Source organism: Pseudoliparis swirei, chromosome 22 (genome assembly GCF_029220125.1).
Source record: "Pseudoliparis swirei isolate HS2019 ecotype Mariana Trench chromosome 22, NWPU_hadal_v1, whole genome shotgun sequence".
In the NCBI taxonomy this organism is placed as follows: Eukaryota; Metazoa; Chordata; class Actinopteri; order Perciformes; family Liparidae; genus Pseudoliparis; species Pseudoliparis swirei.
Window position 1 is genome coordinate 4824900 of NC_079409.1, and position 19837 is coordinate 4844736.

The 19837-nt window shown below is 52.0% G+C and overlaps 1 protein-coding gene across 6 annotated transcripts in view; it reads left to right on the forward strand.

The window, feature by feature from the left end:
* The window catches only part of LOC130212906 (DNA-binding protein SATB1), a 53994-nt gene that overhangs the window by 19895 nt on the left and 14262 nt on the right, over positions 1-19837 (forward strand). For 5 of the 6 annotated variants that reach the window (XM_056444199.1, XM_056444196.1, XM_056444202.1 and 2 more), the window contains 4 exons: positions 2754-3268; positions 4728-4940; positions 8430-8504; positions 10470-10625. In XM_056444199.1, coding sequence (XP_056300174.1) covers positions 2754-3268; positions 4728-4940; positions 8430-8504; positions 10470-10625 — 959 coding nt within the window. The remainder of the gene's footprint in view (positions 1-2753; positions 3269-4727; positions 4941-8429; positions 8505-10469; positions 10626-19837) is intronic. The other variant, XM_056444201.1, reaches the window with a different exon arrangement.

Genomic DNA, 19837 nt, shown 5'->3' on the forward strand with positions numbered 1-19837 from the left:
ACCTTAGCACCCGGCTCTTAAAGTCCCCTCTTATTGACAGCGTTTGCTCAAACTCTTAACCCCTTCAACCCACGTCGTGGTCGCGCCCGGCACCTCGTGTCCCTTTGGAATACAATTAAAAGGCCGATTCCTTTTTGGCTTTAGAGAAGAATAAACTGTCTCTCTCCCCCCCCCCCCCCCCCCCGTGTCGCTCCCTCCGGGGACATCGAGTCCCGACGAGAACAAATCCACCGGGAGCACGCGCTGACATCTCGAGATGCATTCACACAAACCCTCAACAAAACCTTGGCACGCAAGCCTCAGGTCCCCCCCCCCCCCCCCCCTCCACCGCCACCACCTCAATATTCATGACGGGCTGCCGTCTGCTGTGCGTGGCCACGAGACGGAGAGATGGAGAGATGCCAAGTTTAGAGGAGGCTGGCCGAGAGAGAGGCACGGTCATCCCCGCTGTGCCTTGGCAAAGCGGCGTCACATGTGACTCTGCATTTACTTCCACGCGCCGAGGGGGGAGGGGGGGGGATAAGTACCTGGTCACAGGTACTGGCACGCCGCCTCCCCGCCCGCCTGAAGTGGCGTTAACATGGCCGCCAGCGAATGCGGGCGCGTCTACTTTTTGATGTGGCAACGGGCGAGAGAGAGAGGGTTGGGTCACTCTGCATGTCTCTCTCTCTCTCTCTCTCTCTCTCTCTCTCCCCCTCCCCTCGCTCCGCCCACATCCCATTCCCATTGTGTGTTTAATCCGGGGCTCTTTTGTGGCAGGATTCCACACGAGGACTCCCGCTTCTGTGGCAGACCTTTTTCTTCTTTTTGCTCCCAGGGCCTGCCATGCTCCTCCGTCACCCCCTTCTCTTTTCAATTTGCATGGAAATGCCTCTCCGTGTGTGTGTGTGTGTGTGTGTGTGTGTATGAGCATGCCCCCCAGCAGTCCGTGCGAGGGAGCATATGCACACACACACATTCACATGGGAGTGAATAGAAGACGCCATACCATCAGAGCCGGGGGATGCCAGGGATTATGGGAAGAGATGTGATTATTACCAAGATTTTTTGTTTGTGTGTTTGCTTGTTCCCCCCCCCCCCCCACCAACATCATATGTCTTGGACGAGCGCTCAATGGACTCGCCTCGGCCGCGTGTTTTGTGCTTCGCTGACAGTTAAGAAAAAAACAACCGATTATTGTGGGTATTTTTGGAAAAATCAACTCACTTAAATCTTTAATCTGCTGAAAAAATTCCGCTTGTTGAAGACTCTGCCCCCCCCGCCTCCTCTTCCCCATAATTTACGCCTTTTCACCACCTTATCTGTGCGATGTGGAGGCCGTGGCGCACACGTCCAAGATGCTAACGTTGCCCCCCCCCCCCCCCCCGCTCGGCTCGTTGCGAATTCCTTAAAAGAGAGGCGGAGCCCCGAGCGCATCTCAGCTGCTCCCCGAATGCTTCGTGGGTAGCACTTTGAGTGTTAAATCATTGTTTTCATCCTCCTAAGCGCATCATTTAAACCCGCCTTCCAAAATATTCCCGAGCAGCCGTTTATGGACTTAAAGGCGCCCGGAGCAGGAGATCTCCACGGCGCCCGTGGGCTCCTCCTCCTCACGATCCCTGGGTTTGTGTTTCACGCCGTCCTCCCCTCAAATACTTTGATTGGCTAGTTTGTGTTCCCTATTTTAGAATTAACAATCACACACACACACACACACACACACATTTATCCTGCACCTCCACGTACACTCACTCCACTCCACTCTCTCTCTCTCCAAGAATTTGTATTTGTGTTCACATGATGAGGATGTTCTGCACTTAATCTGGGACACGAGGCTCTTTTGTATCTGGAGGCCGAGCCGGACGACTTTGAAACTGATCCTTGTGCTTCTTCTTCTTCTTCTTCTTCTTCTTGTGCTTCTTCTTCTTCTTCTTCTTCTTCTTCTTCTTCTTCTTCTTCTTCTTGTGCTTCTTCTTCTTCTTCTACTCCTCCTCCTCCTCCTCGTCTTTTTCTACTTTTTATTCCTCCTCGTCTTTTTCTACTTTTTCCTCCTCGTCTTTTTCTACTTTTTTCCTCCTCGTCTTTTTCTACTTTTTATTCCTCCTCGTCTTTTTCTACTTTTTCCTCCTCCTCGTCTTTTTCTTCCTCCTCGTCTTTTTCTACTTCTTCTTCCTCCTCGTCTTTTTCTACTTCTTCTTCTTCTTCTTCTTCTTCTTCTTCTTCTTGCTTCTTCTTGTGCTTCTTCTTCTTCTACTCCTCCTCGTCTTTTTCTACTTTTTCCTCCTCGTCTTTTTCTACTTTTTCTTCCTCCTCGTCTTTTTCTACTTTTTCTTCCTCCTCGTCTTTTTCTACTTTTTCTTCCTCCTCGTCTTTTTCTTCTTCTTGTGCTTCTTCTTCTTCTTCTTCTACTCCTCCTCCTCGTCTTTTTCTACTTTTTCTTCCTCCTCGTCTTTTTCTACTTTTTCTTCCTCCTCGTCTTTTTCTACTTTTTCCTCCTCGTCTTTTTCTACTTTTTATTCCTCCTCGTCTTTTTCTACTTTTTCCTCCTCGTCTTTTTCTACTTTTTCCTCCTCGTCTTTTTCTACTTTTTCCTCCTCCTCGTCTTTTTCTACTTTTTATTCCTCCTCGTCTTTTTCTACTTTTTCTTCCTCCTCGTCTTTTTCTACTTTTTCTTCCTCCTCGTCTTTTTCTACTTCTTCTTCCTCCTCGTCTTTTTCTACTTCTTCTTCCTCCTCTTCTTCTTCTTCCGTCTCTTCGACCCTCTCCCCCCTCAGAGATGGACGGCCTGTCCGACCTGTCTCCTCCCGGCTCTAACCACAACCACAACCACACCCACCTGGGCTTCTCCCAGCAGCAGCAGCCCATCCCCGGCAGCACGGCGGAGCAGACGCCCTCCTCGCCGGTGCCCCCGCTGCCCCACGCCCCGCCGCCGCCGCCGCCCCACGGCGGCCAGAACGGCGGCCGGCAGCCCCAGCTGCCCCCCGGCATGCACCACCCGGGCCTGGTGTCCACGCCCATCAGCCCGCAGCTGGTCAACCAGCAGATGGTGATGGCGCAGATCCTCAACCAGCAGTACGCCGTGAACCGGCTGCTGGCGCAGCAGTCGCTGTCGCAGCAGTACCTCAACCACCCGCCGGTCAACCGCAACGCCCACAGCAAGCCCATGGAGCCGCAGGCGTCCTCCAACACCGAGGTGTCCCTGGAGATCTACCAGTGGGTGCGGGACGAGCTGAAGCGGGCCGGCATCTCGCAGGCCGTGTTCGCCCGCGTGGCCTTCAACAGAACCCAGGTGAGCTCAAAACGACCGCCGCTCGGTTCGGTCGTTTAACATCGGTCAAATGTACGCGAAGGGGCAGGAGGGGCCACGCGGTCAGCGTGGTGATGTCATTCAATGTCACGCTTTTGGAAAAGTCCTGGAAATGTGTGAAATGTTTCGTTAAGCTGAGTTTGAAATAATTAACATGCTTTTAAAAGAAAGACGCTCAAAATATACGCCGGCATATACGATCTCATACGAGTGAACACACATTGACTGAATAGTTTGGTGGCCATAGCAACAGTAGTTTAGGGAAGCGGTCGGGTTAGTCCACTATGCCAGGGAAGTGGTCAGGAAGTTACACAAGTATTTAATTTATTATTATTAATGGTTTTTTTCTGTTAAGAAATACGAAGAAAGGCCGTTTATGAATTGTTTAATATCCACCGTTAAAATATCATTCATACCTCAGTTCACCAGCACCTTCCACTGGACCTCAAGGCCACTGGCAGCCGACCACTTCATAGTCTCACACACACACACACACACACACACACACACACACACACACACACACACACACACACACACACACACACACACACACACACACACACACACACACACACATAAACACACACACACACACACACACACACACACACATACAACTAATTGACCAGAGAGACAGACGGAAAGAGCTCGATGGCGGAGAATGATAAGCATGCACCGGCTGAAGAATGCCGACGCACACGGATGAAACACTAAATAAAAACGTCACTGACTCATATTTCACGTAGTATCTGTTGGTACCTGTCCGGAGCCACCGTCCTCAACACGAAGAGTCTGAGTCACGAGCGCATGTTTGCAGCTCTGCTCGTTTCCCCCAAAAAGGACTCGCGATAAAAAAAGGAAAATATTTAAAAAGAAAAGTTCGAGCATGTTTTTTTCACCTTGTTTTATTACCAAATCACACCTCTTGACGGGGAGAGAAGCGGAGCGACGGCGCGCTCAGCGTGTGGCCAAGAGCTGATGAAAAGGCCCAATCACGCGTCTCTGGATAATGGAGTCGTCGCCCGACTCGTAATGATGGAATCGGGCGCTATTGAAAAGTAAACAGAGGACGCGCTGATTGCCCGCCGCCGCCGCCGCCGCGCAAGACTCTCACGTCTCTGCCGAGGAGCTGCGAAGTTTCAGAGGCCGCGGTGAAAAAAACACACGCGCTCCGATGATCGATCGAAGCGCCGCCGATCAACGGATCGGAACGACGACCTCTTGTACGACGAGACAAAGAGTCGCGAGGTCGACGGGATTTTACGACGGGGATGGAAGGTGCGAGGGAAGGAGGGGGGCGGGGCTTCGAATAGAGCCCATAAAAAGGCAGTCTGAGTTTACAGTGAAAGTGTCATCCGAGTCTCCGTCTGCACTCACGGCTCTCCTTCACCAAGTTAGGAATCGTCTAACCCCCCCCCCCCTCTCTCTCCCTCCCCAGGGCCTGCTCTCCGAGATCCTACGCAAGGAGGAGGACCCCAAGATGGCGTCCCAGTCGCTGCTGGTCAACCTGCGCGCCATGCAGAACTTCCTGCAGCTGCAGGAGGCCGAGCGCGACCGCATCTACCAGGACGAGCGCGAGCGCAGCCTCACGGCGGCCTCGGCCATGGGCCTCCCGCCGCTCATCAGCACGCCGCCCATCCGACCTGTGCAGGTACACCAGAGGGTCCCACGCTCCGCTTCATGTGCTCTGACTTTTCTAAAAGAGAACAATCGTGCAGACGCACGTGAGCGTGTCCCCGTTCTCACAGCAGCCCAGATGTGCCGTCGTTCATCTGAAGGACGCACGTCGGCCGCGGCGGGAAGCCGACGCCCGGTCCGTGCGCCCGCGTTACCAAACCGGTCCGTCCGACTCGCGGAGTCGTCGTTGGCCCTCCGATTCAAATCCGCTGCTTTGCATGACGACCGAGACTTTCGGTCCGGAGGCTGGGAAAGGAAACGCAAATGTTGTTTACACGTCGCAGCCGGAGCACGCAGAGCAGCCGGAGCACGCAGAGCAGCCGGGGCACGCAGAGCAGCCGGAGCACGCAGAGCAGCCGGAGCACGCAGAGCAGCCGGGGCACGCAGAGCAGCCGGAGAGAGAGAGAGAGAGAGAGAGAGAGAGAGAGAGAGAGAGAGAGAGAGAGAGAGAGAGAGAGAGAGAGAGAGAGAGAGAGAGAGAGAGAGAGAGAGAGAGAGAGAGAGAGAGAGAGAGAGAGAGAGAGAGAGAGAGAGAGAGAGAGAGAGAGAGAGAGAGAGAGAGAGAGAGAGAGAGAGAGCGAGAGAGAGCGAGAGAGAGAGGAGAGAGCACGCAGAGCAGCCGGAGCAGCGATGACAAAGGCTGCGTGTGTTCACCGTGTTTACTCTGAGGGCAGATCGAGTTCCGTGTGCTGTTTTAAGATATTGTTTGCGGTGTGTGTGTGTGTGTGTGTGTGTGTGTGTGTGTGTGTGTGTGTGTGTGTGTGTGTGTGTGTGTGTGTGTGTGTGTGTGTGTGTGTGTGTGTGTCCATGCGCTCAGGTATGCAGGTGTGTTTTTAAGAAGCTGTCAGTCTCCGTGGCGGCGGCGTCGTTCCTGGACTGGATCCAGACGCGCGTAGCAAACGTCCCGACACCTGTCGGCTGCGAGGGGCGAAGACAAAGCGGCGCTCGGCCCGTTTCACGCGTGACGCCAGCAGGAGCGGACGCCGGGCGCTTTGTCTCGTGCCGCGCCTCACATTCCCCTCCATTGTCTCCGGCTGCTACCTGCCCGTCATAAATAAGAACACCCCCACCCTTTCGTTCCGTGGGCGTGTGCAGCACCGGAGAGCGTGCTTTACACCCCCCCCCCCCCCATGTAAATGAGTTCCACGGCATCACCACACAGGTGAGAACGGTGCGCAAATGACTTTGTGCTAATTTTGACCTTTTGCCGCGTGCATTAGGCGCCATTAACAGCCCCCCCCCCCCCCGTTTCGAAATCAATAAATAAACTAAGAGCTCACTCCGAGAAAAAGATCGAGCGTCGTTTCGTCGCCCGCTCACCGGAGCACGCCGTTCCTCCCTCGCCGCGGAGCCGTGTCCCTCGTTTGAAAGGCGTGTGGCGACTTTCTACCACTTAAGACCATTTGAAGTGCGGCCGGCCGCATCCGAAAGTGACGTGGGGGGCGGGGGGGGGGGGGGGTGGGGAGACAAAGGCCGCCTCTGTCTGGGCGCCGGTGCACATTTGGCTTTTTATTCAGGTGAGGAGGGGAAAGAGACAGAAGCTCGTCTCCAGAATGTAAACCTCCCGCAGAAAAGCTGCTCAGCCGGGGAGGCCACACTTTAAAAAGAGAGAGAGAGCGAGAGCGAGAGAGAGAGAGAGCGAGAGAGAGAGCGAGAGAGAGAGAGAGCGAGAGAGCAAGAGAGAGAGAGAGAGAGAGAGAGCGAGAGAGAGAGAGAGCAAGAGAGCGAGAGAGAGAGAGAGGCTTTCTGAAGCGGCGGCGCTGAACTCTCCCAGTCCACGGCTCGTCTTTACAATCGAGAGAGCCGGGCCTTTTGTTCGGCTTCATCACCGTTAACCTTCACAGGAATAACTTCTTGTCGTCGTATTCTGACCGTTTTCTCGAGCTCCTCGTGTCCGCTGTCGCTTTTAAAAGCTCTCGAAGCTCAAACTCCGGTGGGCGGAGCTTTGGGGCTTTTGGCCATTGTCACCATGGCGACCGGGTCACAACCGTCCTCGTTTCTGCAGCCAGACGGTCACTAAAACGTGTTTTCTGGAAAGATTGGAGGTGAGAAAGAGGCGAAGCGGGAACATCACTCCCGTTAATATTCATCCTAGTTTGATGAACCGTACGCGCTGAGTGAGACTCCTCCTCCTCGGCTCTGATTGGTTGTTTTCCTTCGGGCGCAGCAGAATCTTACAAATGCCATTGGGTGGACCAATCAGAGGAGCCGGATCTGTCCACAGATCCTCTGCAGGCGGGTTACAGCTTCAGCACATGTGACGTCTTTGGCTCCGCCTCTTAACTGACGTCTCCGATGCAGGAATGAACATCAGGAACTACGAGGCCTTTCGATTTTTTATGAATCGAGCCACTTTCCCCTCAGAATGAACGTACAGAGGACCTTTTCTAGCACACGTGTGACCGGCCTCCAGAGCTGCAGAGGTCCGTGACGACGCACACGGAGCCACAGACACAGACACGTTTGTTGTTTTCGCTCATCCACCACGGTTTGGCACATCGATGGGGAACATCTCGAGGCCCTAAAATCCTCCGCCCCCACGACTCGAAGCCGTCGACATTCATCGCGCCGACCCGCTCCGACACACGAAAGAAAAGAAAAATCAAACTCGCAAACAACTCGACACGCACCTGGCCACCTGCCAGCCTCTCCTGCGGAGCAATGCGGTGCGGATCCAAAGCCCGTAAATCAGCCGGGGCGGCGACTGAGCCCGAGACGGAGGAGGCTTTTTTATTGGCCTCGTAAAAACAGATGCAGAGAGGTATGTTTCCATCACGTGTGCCGATGGGTCGGCACGACAACCCCCCTTCACCCCCCCCCCCCTCCAAAAAGCCAGTTAGCGCACGTCCCGGCCTTCACAATTAGCTCGACGTGGCCCACGATGGCGGCCGCCTTCCAGTTCCACCACCAAATGTAGGATTACGAGATCGTCTTTGACACTAAAGAGGAGCTGGTATTAGCCGTCTAGACAAAACACGTGAATATATATATATTTATGTGTGTGTGTGTAGGCTGTGAGTTAGTAGCTGTTGGTGTTATTATGATTTATCTGAATGCCCAACCCCGCCGACGTCTCCTTCCCAAAAAGGGCTCGTATGGAATGATTCATATGCTAATGGCGGGTGGGTAATGCTTTTATTAGGAGACTTGTTAACTCGTCAACGGATTTTTGTCAAGATGCAACAAGCCGCTGAATGAAGATGATTTGATTTCACTCGACTGGCATTTATGTTTTAATCACCGGCTTGACACGAGAATAATAACATTCCTCACAACACATCCAAGTGTCTCTGAGCAGAGGAACGCCGGAGCCAGACGTGGGTGTAATCTACACGCCAGTGTGTGTGTGTGTCTTGAGCCAGATTACCTCTCTCTCTTTTCTTTCTCACCCCCCCCCCCCCCCCCCCCCGTGTGAGCCTGAGCAAATAATGTTGTGTGTGTGTGTGTTGTTTTCCCGACACAGCAGCCCCGGAGGGAAGACTGTAACAGCGTGAGGCCCGAGGACTGGAATCCCAGGATCCCCGTGGGCCTTTCCCCTGTGAGCAGATAACACCACCCACCTCTCCACCTCCGCCAGTCTGAATGCACACACTATCGGGGACAATGCACACACTTGAGGCTTATTATCCCCCCAACATGCAATTAATTGCTATTATCTTTGGAGCGTAAGGGCGATATTCACATTATTTATTTTTAAAACAGTTTTTTAGTGCAAAAAATGTCTTAATAGCACCGTAGTTTACACCAACACTAGGATTCAACATAGTTAATGTTGATAATTAGGTCAAAAAGCTGATTTATTTCCGCAGGGTTCATACGATCATGGAAAACATGGAAAAGTCCTGGAATTTAAAAATAGTTATACCTGGAAAAGTCCTTGAAAAAAAAGTAATTTCCAAAAGTCATGGAAAATGTGTTGCGTTCATTTACGCAGTTTGATTACAAGAATAAACATTGATATACATATTTATTCTTTTATTCAAACTTGTTTTATTCATGTTATTTAAAGTGTATACAACGAGATTTCACAAAATACTTGGTAATGGAAATTTGCTTTAAAGTCCTGGACACCCATTGGTCCCCATGTGGATGAACCTGTTCATTGGTCATGTGATGAACCTGTTCATTGGTCATGAGGATGAACCCTGTTCATTGGTCATGTGATGAACCTGTTCATTGGTCATGAGGATGAACCTGTTCATTGGTCATGTGGATGAACCTGTTCATTGGTCATGAGGATGAACCCTGTTCATTGGTCATGAGGATGAACCTGTTCATTGGTCATGTGGATGAACCCTGTTCATTGGTCATGTGGATGAACCTGTTCATTGGTCATGAGGATGAACCTGTTCATTGGTCATGAGGATGAACCTGTTCATTGGTCATGAGGATGAACCTGTTCATTGGTCATGGGGATGAACCTGTTCATTGGTCATGAGGATGAACCTGTTCATTGGTCATGTGGATGAACCTGTTCATTGGTCATGAGGATGAACCTGTTCATTGGTCATGAGGATGAACCTGTTCATTGGTCATGTGGATGAACCTGTTCATTGGTCATGAGGATGAACCTGTTCATTGGTCATGTGGATGAACCTGTTCATTGGTCATGAGGATGAACCTGTTCATTGGTCATGTGATGAACCTGTTCATTGGTCATGAGGATGAACCTGTTCATTGGTCATGAGGATGAACCTGTTCATTGGTCATGTGGATGAACCTGTTCACTGGTCATGTGGATGAACCTGTTCATTGGTCATGTGGATGAACCTGTTCATTGGTTATGTGGATGAACCTGTTCATTGGTCATGTGATGAACCTGTTCATTTGTCATGAGGATGAACCTGTTCATTGGTCATGTGATGAACCTGTTCATTGGTCATGTGATGAACCTGTTCATTGGTCATGAGGATGAACCTGTTCATTGGTCATGTGATGAACCTGTTCATTGGTCATGTGGATGAACCTGTTCATTGGTCATGTGGATGAACCTGTTCATTGGTCATGTGGATGAACCTGTTCATTGGTCATGAGGATGAACCTGTTCATTGGTCATGTGGATGAACCTGTTCATTGGTCATGTGGATGAACCTGTTCATTGGTCATGTGATGAACCTGTTCATTGCTCATGTGGATGAACCTGTTCATTGGTCATGTGGATGAACCTGTTCATTGCTCATGTGGATGAACCTGTTCATTGGTCATGTGGATGAACCTGTTCATTGGTCATGTGGATGAACCTGTTCATTGGTCATGTGGATGAACCTGTTCATTGGTCATGTGGATGAACCTGTTCATTGGTCATGTGGATGACCCCTGCTTCTGTTTTAAACAATGAGAGAGAGAAATGTTGCTCCATTACAGACTCACAGTATTTAGGACACCAACTGTCCCACATGGTGATGTGAATATCTTCAGACACACACGACACAAAGGAAAATCCAACATCTGACAAAGTATTAGAAATAAAACCATGAACTCCTGCGTCTGTTCCCCCGTTCAGGTGAAGCCGCCGGCGCTGCCCAGCGAGTGGAACGGCAAGACGGAGAGCTGCATCCTGAACATCAACTCCACCATCTACGACGAGATCCAGCAGGAGATGAAGAGGGCCAAGGTGTCCCAGGCGCTGTTCGCCAAGGTGGCCGCCTCCAAGAGCCAGGTACGGGGAACACTTCCATCGCTTCAAGCGTGCGAAGAGCCGGCCGTCATCACTCGGACTCGCCCGTTGCTCCACAGAGGGTGTACATTTAGTTTTTTTCCCAAACACTCGCGTATCTACTACCAATTTTTGAGAAATAACGTGGAACAACTCCTTCGATCTGACTTTGTGAAGTGGCTCTTCCAGTGGTATGGATGTGTCATAAAGCCCCCACCCCCCAAAAAAAATGAAATACTCAACCCGCATAACATAAATTGCGTAAACGTGTTCACACACACACACACACACACACACACACACTCACACACGGAGGCCGATGGATGTCTTGCAGAATTCAAAAGAGTGAAGATCCATCGGCGCCGAGACGGTCAAAAATATCTTCAAACTGTTGATACAAGATGGAAACGACAATATTGGAACAAGTAGAAGAAGTAGAACCCCACCACCACACACACACACACACACACACACAAACATAATGACACATGTCCTCTTTATTGTGGGTTGGGAGTTTAGCGCTCGACGATGTTGCAACACCAAACAGACCTGTTTATATGAGCCGGTGGGGCCCCTGTCATCTTCTCCCAGAGAGCGGAGCACAATACCAGCCTGTGTGTGTGTGTGTGTGTGTGTGTGTGCTGCAAACAGGGAGGGGGAGAAACAACACACACCCCGCCAATTTAACTGTGCATTAAAAGCAATTTTAAATCGTAGCACTAAAGGAGTTATTATTAAAGGAGTCGGGGAAGATTTCCACAATTGTGCTTGATGAAGATGTGGAGGAGGCGGGCTTTGGGGGGAGGGGGAGGAGGGGGGGGGGGGGCTGGTGTTTGGAATAGATCACCGAGGGCGGAATAATCTTGGAAATATCTGCAAAGGCTTTATTTTATTTTTTTCTCCTTGCTGATTAGGATGATTATACCCCCTGATAGCTTTGTTTTACCAAATTGCAGTTTGATGCACAAACCACTGTTTTTGTTCGGGAGTTCAAAGACTCCTTGGGAGGATTGGAGAGAGAGAGAGAGAGGGAGAGAGAAAAGGGGCGAGCGAGGAGGCGGCATTGACTCGCACAAGCCCCCCCCCCCCCCCATCTCTAACGAAGGTTCGTCTGGGAACAGGTTTCCACCGTGTCTTCTCCACCTCACTGCCATCTTGCCTTCTTGCCCCTCTCTCTCTCTCTCCTCTCTCTCTCTCTCTCTCTCTCTCCCCCCCCCTTCCACACAACCCACGTTTTCTGCCTCTCATTCACGGCGGGCGGGTGTGAATGTGAATTGAGCAGCAGATAAGAAGTGTGCTAATTATGCCGGTGAAAGGGGGCCTGGGAGAGCACTTATCTCTGGCTCCATCTCGTAATGGGCGCTCCCCGGGCAGCTGGTCTCCCCCCCCCCTCACTACCCAGCCGGCATCGCCACGACTACCGGCAGCGCCAGGCCAGGCCCGCTCCTCCTCATCAGGACCCCTAACGCCTGAGAACACAGTGACCAGCACCCACTTGTCCACCCGCCGCTTCCCTTAGAAATCGATTGAAAGTGGGACAAGATTGTCGTTTTATGTTTTATCGCGATTTTTACTCTCTATGAATCGGCGTCACTCTCCTCCTCCCCGACACCTGAGCCCTTGTGACAATATGTCGACGGCAGCGGAGCTGCAACAATCACTAGTGGATTAATGCTCTAGCTGGAACGCGCTCCGTATGGGGGCGGAGCTACGGCGGCGGGGGTTCATTTCCTGCGGTGGGAAACGAGAGAGAGAGAGAGAGCACGAAGGAACACGACGACGCTATCCAGGCTTCAGGGGTGAAGCGCCGTGCCAGCAGAGCCTGCTGGTGCACGGGGGGGGGGGGGGGGTGACGAGTGTGTGGAGGATGGGCCGGACTGGCACGGCGCCCATATGGGGTCCAGGGAAATAATGGCGGTGGGGGAAGGGAAGAGGCGCGCTGGCACCGTCACGTCGGCCTCGGCGTGCAGTTCAACCACTTCGGCTCGGCGTAGGATTTCCCAGCATGCTTATGAAAAGCACGGGGCCAGGCGACCGGGACCAGGCGACCGGGACCAGGTGAGCGGGCTCCGCCCCCGTACGTACGCGGCGCCGGCGAGAGACGGGGGGGGGATGCAGCTGAGGAGCTCTTGAGAGGAGAGCGATGCGAGGTGTGCAGTTGGAGGTCAGAAGGCAGTCGTGGTCCTCCTGGGTGGGAAAGCAGTAAAAGCAACGCAGCTCACCGATTGGTCCACGCTCCACTGGGTGTTTGCTTATTTGTGTGTATTTCTGTATTCTGCATATAGATACGGGTTTATGCGCAGGCCCATTTTGAATGTGTGTGTGTTTGGGGGGGCGGGGTTCCTGGAGCGCAGCCATCCACGTCCTCTTAGGGCTCGTAACCACTCCCCCCCCCCCTCCTTCACATATTCAATGTTGCATTTCAATCACTGTTTTACTGCCACATATTCAAAGTAGTAACTACAGAGCGGTGAATCCAACCCGAGCGCCATATTACTTCATCAGATTGATGGGCGCCATTTCCCTTCAGGTCTCGGCACACGACATGCTTTCTTTAAAGTAATCCATGCAGCGATCCTGATTTACGAGGTATTACACCCGCTGTTTGATAAACAACAAACATCGGAATCGCTATTCACGATCCGTTTCCTCGAGGCCTCAAACGGATCGAACGCTCCCAGGAACGCTCCGTATCCATTCGGAGAACAACAACTGTTTGTTAGCGGGTCCGGGTTCCCGTGGCGACCGGCGCCGCGAAGCCTGGCGAGCGGGCGGCGGTGATCCGGACAGCCGGGAGTCGGGGCTCCTGGGCTTTGCTCTCACCCGCGGCGAACAGCGGAATGGGGGTGGGGGGCATCGTTGTTATGTCCAAACATCCCAGACACTTCCTGGGAGGAATGGTGCGGCGGATAGAGAGAGAAAAAAAGAAATCAGAGTTCCCGCTGTCGCAAAACAAGCGCCCTGGGAGGCCCCCCCTCCCCGCACGCCACGGGGCTCAAAGCCCTCCGACTCCTCCATGACCAGAAGAGTGTCAGAGTCTCTCTCTCTCTCTCTCTCTCCGCCCATTCTCCCCTGGAAGAGGCTACGCTAATTAGCCAGGCTCTAATGAGACAGAATGGCACTGATCTGGTCCGCCGCTGCGCCACCGGGGGGGGGGGGGGGAGGTTGGTGTATACCATCTGTCACCCTGCACCCGCCTGGCACCGCAGTCCCCGGAGTGGAGGGTAGGGGGTGGTGACGGTGGAAGGAGATTGGGGGGGGGGGAGTGTCTTGTTGGGGGGACACTGATACGAGTGGGAAGGGAGGGTGACAGGATAACGGGAGCCGCTTCCTTCGTGTTTTGTAAAATGAGTCACTTCCTGTTCGGGGTTGAATCAGCGGTCCGACGTGTTTTATGGGCCTTGAACACTTTTCTTAGCTTTAATCTACGATATTTATCACATGACCCGCCCAGCCAGCAACACACACACACACACACTCCATCCGATGGCTGCTCAACAGCAGGGGCAGATGGCTGACCTTTCGGGAGTCTGGATGGTGACCGCTCCGAGTCGTTTGCAAATGTTTTTAAATGACATCGCGGCGTAACCCGACACCTCGCACCACCAACTGAGTGGGAGCGGCTCCACTTTCACAAGTTGTACTTCCAAGACTTCTTCTTCTTCTTCTTCTTCTTCTTCTTCTTCTACCTCGTTTCCTTGTACATTAACAGATCCCCACCTCTCTCTCTCTCTCTCTCCCTCACATTAGGCAGATCAGAGCGAGCGTATCGCAACCCGTCCCCCGTCCCCCCTTGAGGGATCCAAAAGGGCCGTGCCTGTTTATTAATTGATTTATTTATTTATCTCCTGCGCCTGCTTGGTTATTAGGTTGCCATGGGAAACAGGCTAGGCCAGATCCTCTCTATTATTAAAGACACAATTTCTTGAACTGGAGACCCAGCTGTCTGAATAATTAATTTAGCGAATGAATTATCTTGCAAACGGTGAGTCTCCCCCCCCCCCGCCCTCTGAAATGAGCCTTTCCCTTATTGTTTAATGGACAGTGGAATTCCCACCAGCCTGTCTCTCTCTCTCCGCGCTGCCCCCCCCCCCCCCCCGGGTCTCACTGAGCATGCTCAGAGCACTCTGTGTCCCCCTGCCATCTCTCTCACTTATGCCTTACACGCCACCTCTCACCCCATCTGTCTCCAATTGCGCAACCCACTCCTCCTCAGGGGGGGGGGGGTGTTTGTGGAGGGGGGGGGTGGGCACTCCAAATGTGTCTCTTCGTCACCCATAATGCATTATTGTAAGACAAACGTTGTCCGCCCGTGGAGCAGGTGTTAGCCGGTTAACCGAGTTAGCACGCTGCTAATGGCCCGCTCGCCCCGTCGACGCGCCGCTCTCCGGGCGAGCGGGCCTCACTCGACCCGCTCGCCCCCCCGAGCCCTTCGGCCGGCTCGTTAGCGAGCGCTCCCTCAGCCCTGGTGTCGGGCCGGGTGTTCTGCCCGCGCTCCCTCTCCCGCCGTCTCCTCCTGGCGGACCACACAGGCCTCGCTCTGAGGCCCGTTCCCGCTAATCTGATCAGGCAGGCAAATACGCCGGGAAAAGCGCTTTAATGATCCCCCTAATTACCTCAAGTCAATACCAACTGTATTATTAGACTCGGGGAAAATATTCCATTAGGGTGCCCCCCGTGGGAGTCCCCCCCACCGCCACCCCCCCCCCGTGCGCGCCGGTGTCACGCGCGCCCCCTCCTCCCTCCCTCCTCCCCCTCCCGCCGTGCCTGTAATTAATTTTATTTACACACTCAGGAATGCACAAGGTCGCACCTGCAGCCCGGAGCCGCCCGCCTAATCAGATCTGTCATAATTATCATTCTGCTTGCTTCTGACACACGCCGGGAAATATTTCAATTTAACTACAGCCACTGGCTCCGGCAGAGAGAGAGAGAGAGAGAGAGAGAGAGAGAGAGAGAGAGAGAGAGAGAGAGAGAGAGAGAGAGAGAGAGAGAGAGAGAGAGAGAGAGAGAGAGAGAGAGAGAGAGAGAGAGAGAGAGAGAGAGAGAGAGAGAGAGAGAGAGAGAGAGAGAGAGAGAGAGAGAGAGAGATTACAGGAGTGTGTTTGATGGAGTCTGGGGGAATTGCATGGGGAGATATTAGGACCGATCCAAGTGCTCATGCTGCTGCTTGTGTGCACTTGGTTTTGCGAGCATTAGTCTTTCACAATCTCCTCTCTCTCTCTCTCTCTGACGTTTACCATCCCCATTGCTCCGTCTTCTTCTTCTCTTCTAAATGCTGCGTGGCTCCAGCCTGACGGAGGTCAGCGGCGCAGACGTTTGAGATTGAACCCGATCCTCCTTTTGAAGTTCAACATGCGTTTCCGAGTTGAGCGAGCCGCGCGGCCACGGGACGATTAGGCGTGTTTCATTAGTTTATGAAACTTGTCGGCCAATTAAGAACCCGTATTGAGCTGACGTAGACAATTTGCAGCCTCTCTGCTATTTCAATCCCTAATTCAATAAAATCAGTCATGATTTATCAGCTTAATTGTGCTTTGATATTAGCAATTAAACCACAGCTCTGAATTAAATCTCAATCAAGCCCTTAGAAGTGATGGAATCGGACTGCATGGAGGTGCTCTCTGGGTGTGTGCCGCCGTTGTTGTTGTTGTTGTTTATCTCGAGCTTCGTCGCCGGTGCGTTTGTTGTTGTCTTCCGTGCATTCATCCTCCATCTGCCTCGGCTGTATTGAGCAGAGAAGAAGAAGAAGAAGAAGAACACGGAGAAAGACGAGGAGAAGAAGAAGGACCAGGAGAAGAGGGGGAGGAAGAAGAAGAAGACGATCACGGGGAAGAAGAAGAGGGAGAGGAAGACGAGACGACCACAGAGAAGGAGAAGAATAAGAAGACTGAAGAAGAAGATGGAAGAAGATGAAGAAGATGGAAGAAGATGACGAAGGAAGATGAAGAAGAAGAATGACGACCACGAAGAAGACGACCAAGGAGAAGAGGAAGAGGAAGAGTGAACATTGGTGTCGCTGTGCATCCCTCCAGCTGAACCAGATTACGCTGCAATTCCAAGAAGACTAATATTTGCTGTGAAGAAGCTCCGGGGCGACATCGTCATCATCAGCCGGCGCCATTTTGTCGCCATGAAAACAAAGAGTGGACAAAGGGTTCAGCTCCACGCCATGTCTAACCCCTCAAAGTAAAGACGTCAGTCTCTTCACACGTGTTCTTGAGCAAGGCATCCCGCAGTCGCACCGGGGGGAACTCCCGCCATTGTCTCCCTGTGTGTGTGTGTGTGTGAAGAAGTTTGCTGAAAAAGAACAAAACGTACAGAAAGAGAGGCGGAGCCAGGAAGAGGGGGAACGCGGCGCCACACAGATGTTTAATGCGCTCCGTTTCCGATGGACTGGTCATTTGCCGTCGGTTATTCTTTATGCTCCATCTGCCTCCGTTTGGTTGCTCGGGAAAAAGAAAAATTCCCCCCCGCTCACTTTATCGGTTCTGCAGCCGCGACGGCGAGAAGCGGTCCGTCGTGTGTCGCGCCGCTTCGGAGGAGGAGCGCTCGCTGTTTGGCGAAGACTTCTCGAAATTAAATAAAGCAGCTCCGCGATTTGTATAAAATGTCGTCGGCCCACCGTCAGGAGGGCAGCTCCGCCAGAAAGAAAAAAAAAGAAGATGCCATCTTGTATTTGGGAGTTATGAGAAGTAATTCAGAGGGAAATAAAGCAATAAACTCAACTCTTTGATTCTTAAATTCAGTCCAACTAAGTAGTTCAACGTAAACCTCATTGTAACCTTTTCTTTTCCTGTCTTGCCGCGCTGGTTATTCTCGAAGGAGCCGAGTCCTGCGCCGCCCGGTGGCGGAGGCCCGTCGTGATGGAGGCGGCTCAACAAATGACATCATCTTTAATGAGAGCAACTCTCCACTCATTAGGCTTGATGAGCTGCCTCCACTTGAGGGGGGGGGGCTTCCCTGTTATCTATCGTTGCGGTTTTTCTTTTGCTTCATATATATATAAATACTATCGTTCGAAAGTTTGGGGTCACCCACACAATTTGTTGTTTTCCATGAAAACTCCCACTTTTATTAATCAAATTAATTTCAACATGAATATAAAATCTAGTCAAGACATTGACGAGGTTATAAATAATGATTTTTATCGTAAATATTAATGTAGTTTTCTTGTGGCTCAAAGGAAGGCCAGTTTTAGAGCTTCTCTCAGCAGCATAACTGTTTTCAGCTGCGCTCACATAAAAAGGGTTTTCAAGGGTTTTCTACCCCTCCGCTAGTCTTCTAAGGCGATAACACAATGTACCATTAGAACACTGGAGATGGGCCTCAACACACCTCTGGAGAGACTTCATTAAACACCAGAGAATAGTCATCTACACATTAACTATGTAGAGAGGGTATTTATGATTCATTCAATATTATCATCATTGATAAAAACAGAGCTTTACTTTGAAAAATAAGGACATTTATAGTTGACTTTTTAACGGTAGTGTAAATACATATATATATATACATATATATGTATATCAAACAAACCCACAACTGACCACTCTATGTAGGAGATGATAGTAATATGTAGAGTACTGGACTTCTCTTGCCCGTCTCTATTATGAATTCCCAGAAGTGAGCCCACAAGGAGACGGCTTCATGAATAGAAAGTGTCGCCGCGGTAACCACCGGGTTGAATCTGATGTCGAGCCGTCGATTCTGTCCTCACACTAGAAGCATTGATGGCTGCACCGCTCGAACAGATTGACGCTGTTAAAGGACTCAATGGACCTTTTGTCACCTGACCCCCGTCACCTCATGAAACACGCCCCCCCCCCCCCCACATGATGTCTATTCCTCTGTCCATCCTGAGAGGGATCCTCCTCTGTTGCTCTCCTGAAGGGTTCTTACCTTTTGGTGAAGTTTTTTTCTTCTATTTCTTGGGAGTTGTTCCTGATCCGATGTGAGGTCAAAGGTCAGGGGTGTCGTATGTGGACAGACTGTAAAGCTCTCTGAGGCACATGTGTAAGTTGTGATATCGGGCTGAATGGAGGCTGGTTGGTCTGTGAGCCGGATGCAGCTGACCCCGTTTGCATATAAAGACTACCCCCCCCCCCCCCAACAAAGAGCCGGGCCCTGAATTCTCTCTGAGTTATTGCTTATTGCTGCGGGACATCCGCATATGTCCGAGCATCAGGAAAAGGTTTTAACCCCCGCCGTCGTCCCGTGAGCTCGCGGGCGAACGTGCAGCCGCCGGCCCGGAGACGGCGTGTTATCGGACGCGTCTTTCTGCACGCCGTAGTCTGCGGGCGCCGGGCCTCTGCCAGGATCCAGGAGGAGGAGGAACAATGAGGCATTGTCCCGCCCTCCTCCGTGGGTCAGACACAGAGCGGTTTGTCCTCCGCCGTCTTCATCGGCGCTTCGCTTCCCCGTCGTCGTCGTCCTTCTTCACACACAAAGGATCCGAGCCCAAAGCGCTGCCAGCGGAGGAGCAGGACGAGTCCGGTCACCGGGGAGGGGACGATAAACCCAAATGGAGAATCGATGGACATCTGTTGGCTTATTTTATGTATTTATTTATTGTTGCAGTGGCCGAGGTCAGCCTGATGGGGCTGATGACGAGCAAATGAGATTAGAGGGAAGGTGTTGGCCGTGTGACAGGCCCCTCCCCCTGCCTGTCTGTCTGACTGTCTCTCTCTCTGTCTTTCTGCCTGTCTGTCTATCTCTCTGTCTGTCTGTCTATCTCTCTGCCTGCCTGTCTGTCTGTCTGCCAGTCGCTCATCCCTGAGCTCCCATGTTGGCTGTGTTTGCAGCGGTCGTTCTCTGGCTGGACGGGTCGGGCGGTGAATGCCGTGCTGTTCTCTGACAGAAGAGGCCTATGCGCTTATTGGCAGCTTGTGACTGCAGCACACACACACACACACACACACACACAGCACTGCATTGCTGGTTGAATCTCACGCATGAATTCAACTATTGTGTTTGGGTAAGGGAAATATAAATATATATATATTATTTTTCATCAGAATGCCGGTTGCTATTAGCGCCGGGCCCCACAACGACCCGCTGATGAGTTTATCACCCGTTTTATTTATTTGTATTTGTCACCTTGTGACCCCGGAGGCGCCGTTGGCCTCCAGGTCCGGTCCGGAGCCGGCCGGGCGGTTCTCCGTTGCCGGTCCCGTTGTTCGCAAAACTAATTAATAATTAAGCGACAATGAGCT